This window comes from Colius striatus, chromosome 5 (assembly GCF_028858725.1).
Source record: "Colius striatus isolate bColStr4 chromosome 5, bColStr4.1.hap1, whole genome shotgun sequence".
Taxonomy (NCBI): Eukaryota; Metazoa; Chordata; class Aves; order Coliiformes; family Coliidae; genus Colius; species Colius striatus.
Window position 1 is genome coordinate 16612240 of NC_084763.1, and position 21514 is coordinate 16633753.

At 41.0% G+C, this 21514-nt stretch overlaps 1 protein-coding gene across 4 annotated transcripts in view; it reads right to left on the minus strand.

Moving 5' to 3' along the window:
- The window catches only part of RBMS3 (RNA binding motif single stranded interacting protein 3), a 449717-nt gene extending 429639 nt beyond the window's left edge, over positions 1-20078 (minus strand). For all 4 annotated transcript variants that reach the window (XR_009818745.1, XM_061996425.1, XM_061996424.1 and 1 more), the window contains exon 1: positions 19572-20078. Coding sequence is in view for 3 of the 4 variants with exons in the window: in XM_061996425.1 (XP_061852409.1) it covers positions 19572-19646 (75 nt within the window). In the remaining variant the exon portion in view is untranslated. The remainder of the gene's footprint in view (positions 1-19571) is intronic.
- Between the last annotated feature and the right edge of the window lie 1436 nt (positions 20079-21514).

Here is a 21514-nt window from a genome sequence, read left to right on the forward strand (position 1 = left end):
TTTTTCTTTTGACCTTATTTGTTGCAGGAATTTCAGGGAGTACAAACAAGCATAAACTGAAAAACAACCCACCTTCCTAAAGCCATTTGGACTTAATTGTTTTCAACACAGTAGTTTACATTTCAGCATTATCGTGTTGTAAAGCCCCCTTCTAATTCTCCCCAAGACTCAGAACACGGTTAGCTGGGGAGCAAAGAAAAACCAGGTGGCTTATGAATAATTATCACTTTTTACAGTACTATTCTATGTGCAATTCTGCTAGCACACTGTTCTAAATTTAATGGGATTCTGAATAGTCTGAACATAAAGAGAAGTACTTACAGGGAGTAGCATTGTCTGACTTGGTTGATTTACTGTTGGTAGAAAGAACTCATTAGCTGTCAGGCCAGTTGTTGGAAAGACCATAATGCCAATGCACAAAGTTGACATAATGAAAATAAAGGAAAGAATTCTGGGCCAAATTCAGAGGCAATCTGTAAGGTAATGTAATTTATACCCACTTATGCTCACTCAGATTCCTTTAGAACTTATTCTACCTAATCTATTGATGCATGAGGGACTCTAAATTGATGTAATTTATATGCCACAGAGTCAGAAATGCTGTAAGGCCCCAAAGTCGAGGGCACTTAAAGTCATGCTTTCCTACATATTGTTCTCTCTGTTAATTTATCCTAAATCCTGCCTGCTTTTACCATTTCAGCCTGTGATTTATGCCACCGAGAATCCCTGAGATGCAATGGGCCAAGTGAGAGGTAGGGAGTAGATGAGTGAGTATGACTTTAAGGAAACCTAAGTTGATGTAACACAGAAACTAGGGAAACCAGGTGATTCACATATGCACATCTACTCTCCCCACCACTTAGATTCAATTTGAGATTTGGCTCTGCATATATTCCATTACTGCTAGCAATTGAATTTGATACTCAAACGATAGAAGTAGCCACAGCTCACAGATCCTCATTTTAAGGACCATTACGATGATCTAGTTTGACCTTCTTGCATAACATGACCCATCAAACGTCACTCAGTAACCCCTGGACTGAACACAGAGAGTTGATGAGAAAAGACATCCAATGTTGATTTAACAATGTCAGTGAGAGGTGAATCCACTACATCCCTCAGCAATATGTTCCAGTGGTAAATTGCCATTACCTTTTAAATCATGCAACATGTTACCTCTTGACTTTTACTAGCTTCAACTTTCAGCCACTGGCTCTTCCTTTGTTCTACTAGGCTGGATAAATTTCATTCTATATTTCTTAAAGAGGGTATATCACATTGCTTCTCAGCCTTCAGTTCAGTGTCTCACATTGTCTAGATCTCAAGTCAAGAGAATACAAATATTCAAATCAAAACTGTTTTAGAACTAGTTGAGCTTGCACCGAAAGATATTTATATAAGCTACCCTGATAAAAGCTTTTTCATTTGGAAGAGGAAGCAGGACAGCTAGAATCTGGTGACTACGGTTTCCTTCTTCAGTTTCTGAAGACTCCAGGATACTATGAGTGGAAGTTTTCACTTCCTATGCTGGGCTATCTGAAGATGATGTGAGGAAGGAAAGGGGAGCCAGTGTTGCAAGCAACTCAGTTACTAAGTCACCACTTTTCAGGCCCTTCCAAAAGCCTCTGACTGACAGCTATTCTGCTGTTTCACTTTAAGCAAACCCACCATCACATACAAAAAAATGTTGTGTGTATCTAAAAAAAAAAATATCAGAGTTTGTTACCATCTGCCAATATACAGAGGTATGTGGTCAGCAGTAACTCTGGTGGCAACGATAGAGTCATAATTTCTCATTTCCCGTTGAACTACAAAACACCATGTAATAAAAAATATCCTCACCTCAAGGGAAATGTCATTTCAAATTCCATTACAGCTTGAGGAGTTGCAGGAACATGTGAGAAACACACAAAAGGATGCTCTGGAGCGGTGTTCTGATCTTCTATCAACCAGTAAATGGGATTATCCAGAATGGGATACTTTGTGTGGTTTGCTTTCTTGTTTCTAAGCCATTCTGAGAAGGTTCATCAGAAAATACAATATGCCACTGTTGATTTCAGAGGTGGGCATGCTAATCCATTTTGCATGGGAACACTTGATGCTGCCTGTCCCAAACAGACATATGTCAGTCTTACGCTCTGTATGAATGAAAGGGCTGAAGCATAGTCCAGTTTCTCTTTTGGTCAGAAACGTAACTCCTGGATAGAAACTAGCTGGCTCTCAGCAAAGTTAATGTTTCTCTATTATATGTCAGGATTAACTACTGTTCATTGTACACTGCTCCCAAAGAGAGTTACAGTCTTCTCAAAGGAGCATCAGATGGAGTCATGAGGAAGCACATAACTGCAGCATACTCCAAAGAGCAGTCAGCATCAAACACCAGTTTACTGCTTCCTATCAGTTAATGCCTTTCATTCCATGGCCTCCTTCACCTCCAGAGCTGGCCTCTACCTGCATTTACACCTTTCCAGAATAAGACCCTGGCTTCCCCCACCCACTTGGTAACCATCATTCAGCTAGTTTGTCTATGACTCATCCACTTCAAAACCCTGCTGACTCACAGTCCTCAAAAAAGAAACTTGCTCAAAGAACATATTGAGACACGGGTACACCATCCATGACAGCAAGGAATTCATCCCAGCTGACCCAGTCTCTTTACTAGTGAAAGGCAAAAAGATGCACTTCATTTCTGAATCTTTATAGTTTTAAAGCCTAATGAGCTCAGTTATTTATAACCAAAGTATACCTCAATAGCCTGATTTCCAAAAATATTACTCACCCAGTAGCTCTCACCAAGCCTAACAGGCACTTAATAGGGAAAAATATGATAAGGCTATACAGCTTTGGAAACAAGAATATACAGGTCGATTTCTCGAGCCTCCTGGTAAAAACTGTGAGTTACACATGTGAAAATACATATTTAACACCTTTGAAGAGTTTGTGAACTTAAAATAACTGCTGCAGGAAAAAAAAAAGAAGGTATTGTAGAAACAACAGTTAAAGACACTTCAGATGGAGCTGTCACTCCTGAGTTAACCATGCTCCTTTATATATTCTACTCAGAATTAAGAGTCTTTATGAGGGAGGGCCTTCTTGAAGGGCAAAAATTAAAGAACCAGACAAATTTGCCTTTTTTCTGCCTCACAAAAGAATTCTTAGCACACTGGATGAGGTACCTGGGTAAGCAGTACAACCTCTATAACCAGAGGGTGAAGGCTTCAGCAGCTTCCTCAGCAAGATCTCTCACCACCAGGCAGTAACTCCAATGTCGCATTGTAACAGAAGCATCTCAAAGAGATACTGTAAATCCACTAGATTTCAGCTCCAAGGGAGGGAGGACGGTCTGGATGACTTGTTGAGGTGTCTTCTGATACTGTATCCATTCTAACACGATACTGTGAGTTCACTGAGGAAATAACTAGAAACCTCTCAGCACGAGATTATCCTCCCCTCTCTCTCCATTTCTGCTGAACACTACTGGAATTACTCCTTCTCTACAAACTGCTCACTAAATGCACAACCTTAAAAACCTTCAAATCAATGTCCTAACATCACGTGGTTTACCTTCAACTCTGTCTAGCTGTCATCAGCACTACTTCTCCATCAAAAGTTACCAGAGATACCCATCTTCACTAGGATGCTATTGGAGGCACACATAAGTGTTGGCAGCAGGACAGGTCTGTGAGCTTGCTCTAATCACTGGAGCTCACAGTCATATGATGAAAAAAGAAAAACAGCAAAGAAATGACAAGAGGACCAATCATCTTCTGAATTAACCACAGGACTCCATGATACAACTTGAGTTTCTTAAAAAAATTCCTTACTGCTCACATCCAAGGAAGATACCCACACATATAAACTAAGTATAAACTAAATCAAGGTATTTCTCTGACAGACTGGAAAGAAAGATAGAGAAAACAATGGTGTTATTTTTCTTTCTCTTTGAAATTATATGGGAAGAAGTAAGTACCTTGATTAAACAGACTCCATAGCTGGGTAGAGAGATTAGCCACACAAGACTAAAAACAAAATAGTTCAGAACTGAATATCCAAACCAGTTAGTAAATCCTCTCACTGTAATCTTGCTGTTTTTAAGAACTTATTTCTATCTACTAATTTAAACATTTACTTTTACTTGAATAATTATAAAAGATAAAAGACTGGATACAGCAGTTCTCATGAGCTGATACAGAGCTGGTATGTATCACCTGTAAAAATGTAAATATTATTTGAAAGTTTTTCAAACAATGTAGATAACACTACACAAAAAAGAAAGCCTCTGTAATGTTAGATATTTGATAACTTGTCTCTTATTTTCTGGATGTGACATTTAGGAAAACATATGTATTCTGATTTAAACACTGGCACCTCTCGTACACCAAAACCTTCATAATACCATCAAAAGCAGAGGAAGAAAACTGAAAAACACTCAATAACACCTTCCAAAGCAACAATTTTTTAAACACTTACTTTACTATTATAATGTCGAACTATATAAGACTAATCTTTTATTTGAAAAATCCCACTCAACTTATATTCTCATCCTTTAAAAAAAGATGTGCCAAAGACTGCCGAGTTCACTGGGGACTTCAAAGTTGCTATCAATCTCTATATAAGAAAGCATTCAGATACTACAGTGATGGGCAGCAGTATAAAACCCTAAGAGAGAGAGAAAAATAGATAAAATGCCCTCAGGAACAAGTTTCTTTCCAGGAAAACTTACTAAACCACGGCTTAAATTGAAACAGTATTATTTTTCTATGTAGTGGCAGTTTTTCATCTCTTAACTCTCTATTGTTTGTAATATGCTCACAAAATGAAATTTCTTTCCTAAAGGCCAAATTCTGCCAGTCGGCTTCCAACTGAATAATTTTTCCCTGTGTATGCAGTGCTGTGGTTTCAGCAGAGTTGCTCAGGAGGTGACATTATGCTGCAAGCACACTCAGACTGCAGGATGGAGCCCAGAGAGCACCTCACAAGTTACCAGTCTCCCAACAGGGACACCCTGTTTTTCAGTAAATCACTTCTATGAAGGACGAGAAGAAAATTAATACAACTAAAATCAGGCACAGGTTTTTCCCTCTAGATGTCTGCTTCAGATATTCCCCTTGTTCATGCTGAGTAAGCAACAGACACAGCAGCACTCAGCAGCTGTTTGTGAAACAAATCTGGAATTTCAAAATGCATGTCTAATTAAAAAGACTCAGTGATCAGCTGAGTGTTAACCCCAAAACTCAAGAAATATTCAGGACTGCAATGTGTACCTGAACCTAGGGAGCCCTGGTGAGGCTGGCTGATATGTCCCAAGATTTTAGAAGACCGTGTTCTGCTTTTTTTCTGTGACTTTTAAGTCTTTTAGGGGTAGACATTCAAGCTTTTCTCTGCAGTCTAGAGGGAGATAAAAGCTGGTACATATACAAACACACATATTGTAAAATTAGATCTTCTTGAAATAATGTACCTTTAGGAATAATAAATTCCTGTCACTTAATATAACTATGAGAGCTGGTTACAGACCAAAGCAGTGAGTATTTTTGAAAATGCATGTTTCATAAAAACAAAACCTATATTGTATAAGATAGGATCATGTTCTGATAGCCCTTGCATCCCAAACATTATAAGACTTTTAAAAACTAGAGATATAGGTAAAAAAAAATTAAGTCCATCTCATTACCCAATCTATTTTACCAAAGGCCATAGAACAATAAAAGTATTAAATCATTAACATTATGTTGCTAACAACATGAAATGTTACCTGTAAGAGATATGGAAGCATTTGCATTCAGAAATACATTCTGTCACCGCTGTAAAAAAAATTCATTTGGTCTCCCAACCTGCTTTTTTCCCCCTAAGAAAAATACAGTAAAGTAAGAGAAGATTTCCCTGTCAGCTTGTAACTGCTATTAAAAAAAAAAAAAAAAAAAAAAAAAGTAACATTTAAGCCCTAAGGAGCTCCTGGTCTTCAAAAGTGCCAAGTACATACGGTTCTAGTTGAAGTTAATAGGAGCTGCAGGTGACCAGCACTTCTGACTCTGAGGCCCCAAGCTACCGTACAAAGTACTGTCCCTTTGAAATTTCAGTCTAAAATTTATCAGCAGCCAGCCTACTGAAGTGCAAGATATATGCATCGCGTCCCCTCACAGTATTTACTTTTCAAAAGCACTGAACAGTTGTGGGAAACACGGCTGTCCTGCAATGTTACAGCCCTAGTAAAATGGGAAGCAAGTATGACAAACTACCAACTCCAGTCCTCACCACATGTGAGCCCCCAGCCATTGCACACTGTGATATTTCTAGAGCTCTTATCTGCTGGGAATAGACTTGCTGTCTCACACTGACAACAGTTGCTTTGCTCTTTTGTCCAGTGCCATTCTGTTCCCCATGAAGCCAGACAGCAACATCAGCTAAGACTATATTTGTGGAGCACCAGCATACAGACACAGGTACCTCCAGATAACCACACCACAGCTTCCTTCGCTTTTCTGACAACATCTAAAATCTCCCCGACAGCAATGCATGGGACAATGGTCACCACGCAGCAAAGGTAGAGAAATCAAAGCCTAGAAAAGGCCCAGAGAGGCATAAAGGTATTTGTGAACTGAATATCTGCAACTGCAACCCTAAATATTAGGAAAGAAAATGAAAAACATTAGCAATGCATGAACTGGGAAGGTAGAGTGACTCATTCCCAAGGTGATGGAGTAGCACACAGTATATGTGTAAACAATAGACACTGGTTACCATCTACCATCCATGTCCTAGCACTGCTCTGTAATGCAACCTCCCACCAGGCACTTTGTTTCTCTCTGCTTCTGTTCCTACCCACCTTTGTGAGCCTGCCTTATTTACATTGCTCATAAACTCTTGCAGACAGGGACCATCTCTTACCCTGGTTTTGTATGCAGCTCAGCACAACAGAACTGCACAGTCAGAGGCAGTCGGCAAATAGTAAAACACCATAAAAAATACAAAGAGGGGAAGAATATGACTAGCTTAGGAAATACAACTGAAATATATATATTTTTGAAAAAAAAAAGTTGTGGTGATCAAATAGCAAAACAAGCACCACAACATACATATAAGCATTAGGCAAAATAAAAATGAGAACTAGAAGAGCCTTTGAAATGATGAGGAAAATAAGCAAGGGGAAAAAAAAATTCCAAAACTGATTTAGAAAACACCAAAAAGGTAGATTTGCTAAATCACTAAAGATGGACAAATCATAGGATGAAAGTAAGGCTTCTGGCTTTCTTTCCATTAATTTCACATTAATGGTGCCCACATCTCATACCTCATCCTTTTCAAAGTTTGTGCTTGTCACCTAAGGGTCGGATCATTTCTTTTCAACCAGTCTGAGTGGCAAAGAAGGCACAAACTTATCTGACAATCTCTCCTGAGAGCAAATGAGAATGTGTGAGAGAGGAGGAACTAAATAAAATTCATGTATCTCTACCCTAAAATAGCTGACTATCATAGAAAGGAAGTCACCCACTGAAGGTTAAGAAATAATAAACAACTAATAACTTACTCCCTTGCTAAAAGGCCAGGAGAGATGAAGCATAAATGCAGTGTACTTCATCGGCTGTTGTTGGAGCATAGCAGTTATACTTCATTCCTCAACACACATTGTAAAAATCACAATCTACATCTTTGTGGCCATTGGCACAGTTCCTTGTTCAGCTTTAAAGTCACCAATAATCCATCCTTGTTTGTAGTGTTTTCACATATTTAAAACAAAACCCTTGGGACACAAGAAGTAATCAGCATCAGGAATATCATCCATTTCTCTCCCATTCACAGCATACCTTTGATTCAAAAGGGACATAACTTTTAAAATGCAACTGCTTCCAACACAACCGTAAGGGAAGCACATATTATAATGTTACAAGTCAAGATGTGAGGAGTAAGAAAAAAAGCAATGACAACAAAAAATTCAAAATAAACCCTGGCAAGACACACAACGTTGGGAGTGAGAAAACGAAAGCCAGTTGGCTCTGATGAATCTGTATCTATCAACTACTATTTAGGTAACACCTCCTCGTAAATAACTTCTTTGCTATTCCCTTACTAATTAAAAGGGTGTTGTAGATTGGAAAAACTATTCCAAAGAACTGTAACATAGACCAGTCCTTACATGATGCTGATCAAATCATGACAATCATTTCAAATACTCTTCCCACCATTACCTGACAGGAGGCTCTGCAAGGGCCAGGGAGGTTGGGAGCTGTGCATTGTCACTGTTTAGGTCTTTCCCTCTGTTACTTCCAAGGATGAAGTAGCCTTTTGCATCCTTATCCACAAAGTATTTAATGTCTGCTGGAAAAACTCAGGACAAGTATTGTTTGAATGTCTGTGACAGTGCAAACTGAGCCCTGATTTTCTCCTCGTATCACTAGTCACAAACCACGAATGTCCTTTTCACCTGGGCACCTTAGTAGGACTGTATACAACCACCATCCCCAACATTGAAACAACAAGGAACTCCTCTCCTTCAGAAAGTGTGTCCTACTCTGCTCCATTTCTCCTCTTCCCCAGCAGAAAGGCTTGAGGGCTGGAAGGTATAAAGTTGAACCAGCTAGGCTAGTTCAGGCACTCACTTCAGGTAAGTGATTTTTTCCAAAGTGTTCTGTAATCCTGGATGTCCCATCTGGGAGTCATATCAGGTCTGGCTTCAAATATTTTTGAGACCTCCATCTGTTGGAGTTGTGAGTACTCAGCACTTCTGGATAACCAAAGATTAAAATGTCACCTTCTGCAAATGTTGCTTTATGTTTTCCCAGTTTTGCTTCTACTCTTACACCACTCATGCACTACATTTGCTCATAAAGCAGCAACAGTACCCACTCTCCAGGTTCTGCCCAAAAGGAGGTGTGGATGCTACATAAGTCTATCCTCTAAGTCTCGATAATCCAGTATAGGCTTCTGAAGGCTGAGGACATTAATTGCATACAGCCATTACATGAGCAAATAAGGTGTTTAAGGCACCTCTCAGAATGGGCTCTGAAGATTAGTTAATGTTTATACAGCCTGCTGAAAACTGAAATGACTGCTACATGCTATGTATTACTATCACCAGGGATCCATTTAAGTAAAAGCAGGGCAGAAAGTGAAGGAAATAAAACTTTTTTCTTCTGTCCAGCCTAATTATTGCCAGACTTATACATGCTAAAAACACCCAATAACCCATCTAACAGAGCAAATTAATGTTTATGCTATTAAGTTTAGACAATCTTATGCTGAAAGCTGTTCAAACTACAGGAAATTGCACGTTGTGCAGGGACAACTGTACACAATTACAGTGATTATGTAAAATGGTAGAGACAAACAGCAGAAACTGAGTGGCCAGCAAGGCTTCTAAATCACAGATAACAAGAATACTAGTGGGCCAGTAGCCTGTCACGTTCACACAGCGGTTTCCGGAGGCAGGAATGATAGCCGTGTTTTCAAAATTCAAGATGACTCGGTGCACTGCACACCTGTATCTACACGGCAGTACCAGAGAGGTGGGATCAGCATGTACCACTGCTGCCATCCTAGAGTTACCATACATCAGCCAGATTCATTATTATCCCATCTTGCACCACCAGCTGGCACTCAGAGTAAGTGCCCTATCGAAAAGGACACTCTTACTGGAAATATTTGGATCAATCTGTGTTCCTTTAGAATGCAAAAACCCCATCGAGCATGGTGTTGTCCCAGGCAGAAAGCTCCCAGCTGCTAAAGGCCACAGCAATACGTCTGCTTTATGCTTGTTTTCACAAAGAATTGTTTAACAGTGCTTAGTGCAACTCTACCTTGACATGGTAAACCTCGTCTTAATACAGCCTAGGTAAAGCATTCAGCTTACCAAGTCCTACTGCACGCTTTGTCAAACATCTGAAGGACTGCAGTGCCTCTGGCTTTTTTCTGATGTCTTTCAGGTACAGAATGGTATTCAGGGTAGTTTTTGTGAATGCAAAACCAGGCAGGGACTTGTGTAAGAGCTACAGTTCCTATTCTTTACCTCATTCGTTGTACCATTCTCGGCTCTTTTCATCACCAGTCTCCCATTGCTAAACAACTTCAGAAGTGTCATTTGCACACGAAACGAGTATATATTATGCCGCTAGGTTACATATGGGAGATTATCAGTTTGTGTGTATCAGCTAAGCAGAACATCGACAGCTGTGCAGACATCTCAGCTGATACTAAAAGAAGTCTTGTCGGCAGTTTTGATCTTAAAGTAAATACACTGAAAAACTTAGCTCTAATTAGGCTGAAAGGCAGATACAATTTTCTGGAATGAATGCTAAACAAACATTGCCAATAACACCATCTTTGCAAAATATCTTGTTTGGTTTGTCCTAAAAAGGTAACAATTTCAAGATAAAATATGCTGACTTAAGAGTGATACGTACCTGCCATTTGTGTGTTCACAAAAATCTGAATTTCGTATTTTAAGCTCTGTGCTTATGCTTCATTAATAAGAAATCACCACCCTGCATCACAGACATATTAGCCAAGCAAGTGACCTAATTCATTTTTAATATTTCATAGATTGTTAAAAGCTGAAACGAGAGATCACTAACACAGCCCTGACACCCCCCCCACCCCCCGTCATGACTCACAAGATGTAGGGAAAAGGTCATGTACTTACTAACTGGCATCAAACCAAATTCATCACTATAAAATGAAAGAACAGAAATGAAGACTGCATTTCCCATTATGCTTCATAAGAGCATCCATCAACTTGCACGATACCAACAAGCAGCATTTATTTATATGCATGTCCCCCAATAAAAGGTCAGACAGATGTGAAAAAGAGAAGAAATAAGGCCTGCAGTCTTTGTCCAAGCAAGGAGGTTTTTTTCCTTTAAAGCAAACTCAGCAGCAACAACCTTTGAAGGAGGAACAATTCCCAACCACATAAAGAAACTAACAAGTCCCTTATATGGCTAAGAATTGCAATGCCTTTTTTTTTTTCCACAGCCGGAAAAATTAACACAAGAGGGAAAAAAAAGAGCAAACTTTAAACAGACGTTCTTCGAGCACCAGAGAATTCACATAGGCACATCAATCCAGCTTTAAGAAGTGTCAAATATTCTTCTTTAAAGGGAAGGAGGACATCACACCAGGTGAGTCCCTGAAATCTAGATTTTAACTCTCCTGCTGTAACTATGGATACCTAGCTTTAAAAACCTTTTGTGATGTACCGGTTCACCAGGCTTCCATATCTCCTCCCTGACGAAACACCTTCATCTGAAGTCCTCTAATTTCCCTTTATCTCACATGCCACCAATGCATCACCGCAAGATTTCACCAGCTCTGGCACTGTGTGTCCAAACCAGTCCTCTGCCCTACCTACTGCACCTTCAGTCTGCCTCTCACCCTCCAGTAACCCTGGGGCAAAGGTTGCCAGCTTGCCTCCCAGGAAGGCAGCTAGATTGCATCCCATGCTGTTTCAAATAACCAGAGAGTTTTTCACAAGGCAAGTCAAACAGGACTCAATGGTTGATCCAGCCCTGCCGCCTCCCATTGCTGCGAGCCCACATGCAGAAAGGTCAGGCTCCTGCACAGCGTTGATACTGAACTTTGAATGGCTCAGCCTGGCTGGTCTCTAAATATAGCTGGGCAGAGGAAGGGCTGTGGAAGGGGGCTGGGAAGGGAGCAGGAGAGAAGCCAAATGAGCAATCAGTTAAATAAAACATCATCACGTTGGTCCACCCATAAGGCTCTCCTGCTCTTCTCTTCCAAGCTCTGCAGTGAAGTATTTAAGTACAGCTTCAGAATTTAGTCTATTAACACAAAGTCTAAGAACAATCTGCTGCTTGATTTATACTTGGGGCGGGGATACACACACACACACGCACAAATCTGTTCAACAACTTTTCTTCTTGAATAAATTTGAATCACATAGGCATGACATCACTTCCACTACATGACAGCCTATAAATCATCAATCAAATGGTACCAACCATAAAACTTATCATAGAGACATCAACGAGAAGCAAAATATCAGAGAGCTTTAGAATCATAGAATGGTTTACACCACAAACATGTGATTTTATGTGTCTCCTGGCTCCTACTATGATCTATACAAGTCAGGTGGTTTATTTCATTCGTTTGCATCTGAATGATGTCAATAAAATTAACCGAGGAACCCTTACAGAAAATCTGTCCAAACAATTTCATTTATGTAAATTTACCACAAATGAAACACTTCAAAATGTAAATATTTACTTTTAAACTAAACCAACACATTTTACACTGAAGTTGACTTTACGACAAATAAGCAGAGAGGGAATCTATTCCCACCAGAACTGCAAGCAAAGAAGCACAGAAACAAACACTGTAGACAAAAAGAAAGGGGAAAAAAAAAGTTTTTGCATGCAAAAGCAGGAAAAAAATAATCTTCCTCTTATTTGACAGTATCAGGCCTGAAAAGTCTTTCAGCTAATAAAAACTTCTCAGAAAAGAGATTAGATTTTTCTGTAAACCAACAAAATCAAAAAGACAGTATGGCTGAGAAATTCCAGAGAAGCCTCCAGTCTGCAACAATAGATAGGACAAGAAACCTCTGCTTCACTTCTCTATTTAGAAACACTGTATCCTCAGGAAGGAGCTGCACAGAAAATTGACTTGTTTAAAATTTCAAAGAGGTTACACAGTATTTTTATCTTAAGAATTATATATAGAAAAGCAAAACCAGCTCTCCCCTCTATCCTTCACTTTTTGTGGATTAACCACGCTTACTCTCGCATAGAAATTCCTAATCTTCATTATAGGCGCTGAGCTCCATGTGAGACATCTCCTATGGCAATTAGACTTCCACAATGTATAAATCATAACTGTGGCAGAGAGAAAAACAGACAGAAAGACAGAGCATATGGATGTTGCTGCTCATTCTCCAAAATTATAGATCAGAATAATGTTAAATAAAAGTTACAGCCACAGAAAATCCCAAATGCTGTTAAAAGTCAGATGAGGTATGTCCACATCCACTTGTACAACGAACAATCATTTTGGCAGACAGTCCCTGTTCCCTTTATAATTAATTTTTTCGTTTGGTTTTATTTCTTAAAAAAATAACCAAAAAACAAAACCAACAAAAAACCTGCATATTGTTCAGCTGTCCTGGTTTTGCCATGGAGAACAGCATGTGCTTTGTGGGCCTGATTCTGCCTTCCTGAAGACAACTGGAGCTCTTTCATTGATTTTTCAAAGGAAGCAGATCTCTCTCGCTGTAACTTCTATTCAACAATATTATCGTTAATCAGCTACTTAAAACATTGGTATGTCATTCTGCATCAGTAAGCACCATTCTCAAGCTGATACTCTGCCCATTTAGAGTAGCTCTCTGTGTAAAAGTGTTTACTTCTAAACTCCCCTCCGTCACTCAATCTTGCCCATAGGGGTGAGAAAGCAATTGCAAAATATCACTACACAAACACTCACAATATAGGCTGTGACAACATCTGAGTAAATCACTGTTCTCTGTCTCCTCTCTTTATCTGAAGTCTTTGGTATGGAACAACTATATCATAAAAGCTCTTATTCACACATGCTTTTGATATTACACTATTTAATCACACACAGCTGTAGCTGATGAGACTGTTACAAAACACAATTTTAATGCAGCACTGGAAGCAAGTTCTGGAGACACATTAACCATTTTCCTCTACATAAAATTTCTAACATTAAAAGACTTTTCTTCAAAGGAAACAAAATAGATAAAAATAAAATAGAAAAACAGCCCAATCATTTTTTTAAATCTGCTTCTCTTCCTGGACACTCCAGAATGGCCTTGTTTCCAAGTGAACTCTAAGTCCCTGCCTGGAGTACAGATAGCGACAAACCCATTTCCTCACATGAAAAAAAAAAGGGAAAAAAGAATTAAAAAAGCCAACTCTGCTTGCAATTATATGCAAAGGGAACATTATCCAGGCGACTTGAGCAAGACCTGAAATGAACTCAGGCATCCTACTTGGAATACATCTTTTCTTATCTGTTTTTTAAATCATGAAAATTTAAGAACTGGCAGTGTAATTCAAGTATCATGGTAATAGTCATCAAAGTGTGAATATACCACCATGCTTACTTTGAAAGACCCCCGTGCATCAAAACCCAAACCAATTCAGTTCTGAAGCACTGCATTTCCTTTTGAAGGGGCATCTAATATAAGGTATTCTAAATTTGTAACTATCCACACACAGTATTTGCCACAGCAAGATCTCGGTAGCCTAACTGGGCAAATGCTTGTAACTTCCACCTTTTCTTATGGAAGTAAAAGGTCTGCTTTCAAAATAAATCCCTGTAGAATACAGTAATACATAAGTGTTCACAAGAGTAAAAAAATTCACTTTCCATTCCCATAGTTTTGAGGCGGTTGTTTGTTTCAATTTAAACAGACTTGCATTCAGGCAACACATGAAAGGAAGATCAAGCAAGAGATTCAACATCATTTTAATATATATCATGGTGTCGCTCTAAGCAACAGAAGTATTTTTATGCAGGGATGTAAGGATAGATGGCAAACAGTAATGAAAAACAAACAAATTCATATGTTTCTGCATTTTTCAGAGGAATGTAACTTTTATCTCCCTTATTGTTTAAACCAACTGGCAAATTACAAGAGTTCAATATTACTATTACTGTCAATATTAGAGTCATGCCTTAATATTTTTAAATGGCATTTAAACGAATTCATGTTTCTTCGGAGCAGCTCTCAGAGGCATTTAAAACACTCTGCGAGAGACTGTATCAAACAGGGGCTAAGTGCGAATGAACTTCATTCCTAGAAATGCATTTCTCTATTTGCAAGTGTTTGCCTTTACTTTGGCACGATCACATGGGCTCCAGCTAGACTTTTGAGCTCTGGCAGCAATCCAAGCTGCAGATGGTTGGAAATGCAGCCTGAAATCAGTGTGTGGTTGATGAATTACTCCTTACACCTGACCCCTGCTTCACACCAGGCACCAAACACAATCCGAACACTACCAGCCAGAGAAGCCCTGTCAGGCATCTCCGTATCTGGAACGTTTTCTTCAAGGCCTTCTGTATGGCCAGATGGCCAAAAGTGGGGAATGCGGTAAACTCACTAAACAGAAATGAGAGTGACAAAAGAGCATGGGATTGGTAGGTACAAGGTGAAGAGAGTCAAGAGCTTTACACTAGTTCCAAAATTATTCTTTCTTAAAGAGGCTGATAGGTCAAGGAGGGACTCATGGCACACAACAGAAAGATGTCGCTAATTCCTTTGTGCCAAAGGGTGCCCTAAAAATGACAAGAAGGAAACATAAAATGCATACATGCACCCAAACCTGTACCCATAAAATTACTTTATTGAGCTTAAACTCTTCTGAGTACACCTGTTTGAACTTCCCAGTTCTTTTTTCCTCAGCTGGGGCACGTATCTGTCACTTCACAGACACGCTCATTAAGCCACTCTTGCCTGAGGGCCAGTCTGCACACTTTTCACATCCACAGAGACAGAATTTTATACATGCAGGTGTTGGGAAATCATGCTTTGTCCTTTTGCATGTGCTCACATGTGTATTAGGCATACAGAGACCAAGAGGCCTTGTGGGTACAGTAAACACCACCTTGTTTCGGTTATTTCAGCCTTCTGACCGGCTAAGAGAGTCAACATCAGGAGAGTCAAACTGCCAAACCCAAACTGACTAATAGGTAGGAAATAACTGCAGAATGCGTGAAATCAAACCACATGAAAATAGCTGCTAAACTAACATGGTTTTACTCCAAATGTAGGTCCAGTGGCTGTAAACCAAACAATTCCTGTCAGCAGGTAAAGTGTGGCACCTCCTTCTTTCTACCCAAGTGATTCAGGTTTTTTCAGTAGACTGTTTGCAGAGAAAGCTTACCCCAGCCCTAGGGGTGAATCATAAGCTGCAGAAGACAAAGATAAAACACAGCATCTACTAAATAGACTCTTTCAAATATATTCAAATGGTTTGGTTAATATTTTTCCCCTTTTTTCATATCATTATATGATCTTTCATGGTGCTTAGTTTTGTTTTCCTCTGTGCAGAGAGAAAAGAATTTGCTTTGGCAAGCAAGAAATGAACGGGAGCAAAAAAAAAAACAGACCACAACGCAAGATTTGGCATAATTGCCATTTCATATGTGACAACTTACAACATCCTCCTATAAACTAGTAGTTTGAGTAGTTACACCATCAGTGAGGGTGCAACTGAAGTCATTCACTTAAGGTCCTAAGATAAAATAAAAAACTACTACCGATTCTCAGATATACCTGAGCCGAACCACCTCTGTGCAATATATTCTTTGCAGCAAGAACATAAGACAATATGCTTCATTTACAATAGCAAACAAAAATGTTCACTCTGAAATAAACTCCTAGGACAACTGGGCTCTGCTCTCAGGATCTGCCTAAAGAATTGTAAAGAACACCATACCTTCAAATTGCAATTGTCAGACAGCATCATGCCAAAATGGGAAAAAGGAAAAAAAAAAACAAACAAGGTTACGTCTTTTCTCAAACTCAGTGCTTGCCCTTCAGAGACATGTTAAATTCCTTGCAATTGTCTCTTGAAAATTTACGTTTGCTCCTCTCCCCTGCCCCTCTTTTCATTTTTGGATGACAACAGATTTTTCTGAACCTGCAACTTAAGTTTGAGGTTTGGTGGTGGCATCTGATTATGAAGGAGAACAAGTAAATTGCATAAGAGTGCATGCTTCATGTTCCACAAAAGGCCACGAAACACTAAAATCTTAAAGGGACCAGACAAACATATGGAAGCCATTTTTTCTATTTATAATCCCATTATCCATGTAGTGATTCATTTACACCATTTCTGCACAACAACGTGCTAGCTGTGCTATAGGACACAGACTGTAGACTGAGATCGCGCGCAGCTCCGCGCTCCCCCGTGAGAAGGACGTGATGTACAGTAACGCGGTACTTCTCAAAGAAGAACCCAGACAACTTCACCTAACAAGCGAAGCAAAGGCAGCACTTCACCCAAATGCGCCAGAGAATGTGAATTTCCAAACTTTTCCCATCAAACATGCTGCCACTCTTCATTTCTCAAGCTGTACACAAATGCTGTAAGAAAGTCTAGAATTTCTTAATTACAAATGAATGCACTCCCTCTCAGCGTGCACGACTATGAGCATAAAAACACATTGTTTCTGTAGAGCTGAATCCTACCGTGCTCGCTACAAAGAGCAGTTTTTGGAAAATAGAAAGCTAGAGTTCACAGGATGGCTGGAATTATATCGAGGTTTATTAATATATGTTGCTCCAAGAGGCATGATAAAAGATACAGCTCTCCACCACAACGTCATTTGATTACCGGACTATTAGCTTTAGACATACAATGGATCTAACTGCTTTAAAATGTCCCAGAAGCTGATGGCTAGCTTTTAAGGTAACAAAATCCAGATGCTGCCTGTCTGCACTACCCTAAAGTCTTAAGGTCTATAGAAGAGAAATACTTGTACGCATGTGTATAAGTGCTTTTATTATTTAGAGTTTATGCATGCATTTAGCTGTGGAGTGAGGAAAATAAGAAAAACTAATGCAGTATAAAACGTATCACTGATGTGAAATTTTACCTGTCCTTACAGTAATAGCACATGTATGCAAAGACAGATGCACAGGACTTTTCACGGGGTTGATAACTGTACATACCATCTATAAAAATTCATTTAATGTCTTTAAAAAAAAAAGAAATGGGTTTAAAAAAAGTCATGGTATGGAAAAGCTATTTTAAGCTCAAATACATGATTAATTTCCCTAAAAAGCTTATTTTACAAAGTTAAAAAAAAAGGGGGGGGGCAAAGAAAGGATTAAAAAAAAAAAAAAAAAAAGACTGGCAAAATGCAAGCTACATGAGTAAAAGCCATGGAATGTCCAATATTTCTCCTCCAATACTCGAGGCTATTGTTCTTTCAAAAAAATATCAATTGTTTCATGTCCTTGGCTTGCCAGGTTTTGAGGAATAGCATCAGTCTGCGTCCCCCAATCCCCCAAACAGTTAAAGCTATAGGCAATATTGCAGTCAAGCTAGTGACGGGCTGCTGCTGCTGCAACAACAATACACACTAAATGGTCACAAAGGTAAAACACAATTTGGATTGACCTTGAAGGAAAGCAAAACTTATTCAAAATCACAACATTTAAAAGGATATATTTGATACTCAAAAAAACTGCACGATATGGTGAAAGAAACAGCAGAGCAAATAACCGAGAGGTAACCCTGCCATGAATTACAAGGCTGTAATCATATTGAGTGGTTCTGGTGTCACTGCAACTCTGACTGGTCTGAATCACAGTTTTGACAATTAGTTAATTTATATAATGCAGCAGCCAAGCTATAAACATTAACGGGAAAGTAATTCTATTAACAAGGATATATAACTTATCCTTTCTGCAACCAGATCAACGTGTTTCAAACGAAAAGTCTGGAGAAGTCAGCTTCCCCCGTGGCACTTCACCACACACAGGCGCACACGTCAAATGTCCCATATGTTAAATTTGCCACAGAAGTGCAACGTGTATATGTGTCTGCAGTGCCATACACACGTGTGAGTGTGTCTTGCCTACCCCTCCTCCTCCCTCAAAGAATGTTCATTTATTAACTGAAACTGTTAATCTATGGCTGAGAGGTCACACTTCAGAACTGTTTTATTTTGTTTTTTAAATACAATGTCCTAACAGGGTTTGCAAACTTCCAGTTTAGAGCTTTCTTCTTTTACTGTCACTTGGTCACACAGGAAATCTTTTCAGACATCAGACTATAATACAATAGCATTAGAAAAATAAAGCTTTAATTAACTAACTCATGGCCAGGTAGCATCGACTCCACTCAGCCTCTTTGGGAGATGCAGGCCTGCTCTCCATTCCGATAACGTTTTTAAAATTATTAAGAAAATAATAAAGAAAATTAAAGATTCCACATTTGGATACACACTCCGAAAGTGGCTACCCTCTATTTCTAGACCTTCTAAATGCAACAGAGTACGGCCGTATCATCCTCGATATTTAATGAAATATTAAAAGCAGTGCCATGCACTGAAACAAACTCCACCAGATTTCCAGTTGGTTAGCTCTGAGCTCTCTCAGCTCCACAGCATCTCCTTCTCGGCTGATTAAAAGTTTGAGTTGTCACAGACCGCTTTTCTAACAGCAAAAACGCTTTTAAGCTCCATATAAACTGTAGAGATCACAAGAAGAGCCACCAAAACGGCGTTTCGTGTCCGATTCTGTTCGGAGCAATCTTTATCTTGTGCCATAATAAACACACTACCTGCCCGCTGATACGACAGCGTTAACCGCACCGGTCTCCCCAAACAATAAAAGCAATTAGCCGACGCCAGCAGCCCTTAGGGAGAAAAAAAAATAAATCACAAATTCAAATAAAAAAGAAACGAAGGGGAGAGCAAGAGGTAACCTTCCTGCCTCTCTCGTGCCTGCTTTCTGCCTACCCGCGCGGCTCTGCCTGACACCGAACCCGAGGAAGCGACGGAAAAAAAAATCGCCCAAGAGAAGAGCCGGGCCCGCAACTGGCGCCGCTCTGCTCCGCTCCCCAGCACCCGCCAGCTCCTACCTTGGTTTGGAGATAGTGGGGGTAGTAGTAGGTGTACTGGGGGTACATTGGCTGCTGGTCCAGGCGTTTGCCCATGTAGCTGGAGTCCTTCTGGCTGGCGCAGGGAACTCCTTGGCAGGGTGTAGTGCCCCAGGGCCTTTCTTCCTCTCACGCCGCTATTCCTGACAGCGCGGGCGACCGAGGAGGCTGCCGAGACTTCCTCGCCGTCTACCGCGGGCTACTTCCAGCGCAGCCAAAATCGCGCCCGCACGCACATATACGTGTGTGTGAGGAGCGGGCGGGGGGTGTGCGTAGGGCTGGGTGGGTGGAAGCCCCTGCCCGGCTGCCCGCGGCGGAGCAGCCTGTCTCCCGCGCTGGCAGCAGCGTGCCTCCGGCAGTGCCCGCTGCCCGGATCGGGAGGGACGTGTCCTGCCAGAGGAGCCGGGAACACAGTGCAACTCCAGACCTCCGCAGAGCCGCCGCTCGCTCGCTCGCTCTCCTCGTCTCGGCTCGCTCCGCTCTCGAGCCCTCCCCTCTCGCTCCCCACCCACCCCACTTCCAACCAAAAAAAAAAAAAAAAAAAAAAAAGAAAAAAGAAAGGAAAAAATAAAGGAAAAAAATAAAGGAAAAAAAAAGAAAAGAAAAAAAAAAAAGGAGGGGAGGGAAGAGCCTTCCCCAGCCTAGTTGTCGCTGCCTCCCTCACGGAGTGACATGGTGCTCGGGGCTCGTCCTGTCTTTCATTCAAACCCCCTCCGCGCCGCGCCGCCGGTGGGCGGGGCCTCGGCGCGCCGCTCCCCCGGGAGGCCGGCGCAGCGCCGCGCGTGCCCGCCCCCGCGCGCCCCCGCGCCCGCCCGCCCGAGCGCCGGGAAGCTGCGGTGGGACTCGGGAAATCCGAACGCCGCGGCGGCGCGGGGCGGGGCCGGGCCGGGGGAGAAGCCCCACAGCGCTTTTTTAAAACATTCATGTTATTTTTTGTTTCCGAAGAAACGGGCAGGGGAAGGTCACGGAGCCCGGTCGCCGCGCGGGGAAGTCGCCGTTCTTTCCCGCCCCCACCCCACCCGCCTCGGCCATCCCCAGGTCTCCTCAGTAAACTACTCGGTACCGCCACCCGACACTTGGCAGAGAGGAGACCCGGGGCCAGACATATTAAATCCGTATTTTGTTAGACCGCTTGTATAAGACTTGGCTTAATTAAAGTTGGAACAAAATGGAGGCAGAGGGTTAAGAGGAAACTCCCCCGGCCTAACTTATGGGTGCTTTCAGCCAGACGTGTGAAAATACCGTAGTGCCACCGAAGTTACATACGGCTCTGTTTCCCCTCAAAAGAGCTGTCTGGGCCCAGGTGTGGTACCTATGCACACACCTGCCGCAAGCACCAGGCACGCCAGGCCCCCGGCAGCCCCAAGTGTTTACCCTCCAAAACACTCGAGGGAAGCGTCTGTCCTGCAACAGGACTATGAATCGCCAGTAAGAAAATGCCCAAGTTAAATGAATAAATAAATACATGTTTCCTCTTGTGCACGAATCCCATCGTTTCTCCTTTTTTTAATCACTTATTCCTTTAACACGTCATCAGATTCCAGGGCCTTTCTAAACTGGCTTTGCCTATTTATAAATTCACGGGGGGCGGAGGAGGTGAAATGTGTGGGGTAGCAGTTTCTTTTTGTTTTTATTTAAATCATCAGTAGTATTGCAGCAGGATTGTCAGCTGCTGTATTATCAACCAAATTGCTTCAGAAAAAAAAATATAAAAAAGAATTTCTTTAAAAGGACACTTCTCAAGGCTGGTAGAGCTAAAATTAGACTTGCCAGCTGTGTTTTGGTTTGTGGGCACGTGGTCGCACATGACAGGAACATGGAAATATCACGCTTTACTCTGGCAGTTTGCTGTTCTCGTAAGCAGAGGATTTTGTTATGGATTCCTGCGACTGCCCCATAGCAGTTAGTTCACGGGCAAAAGAAAG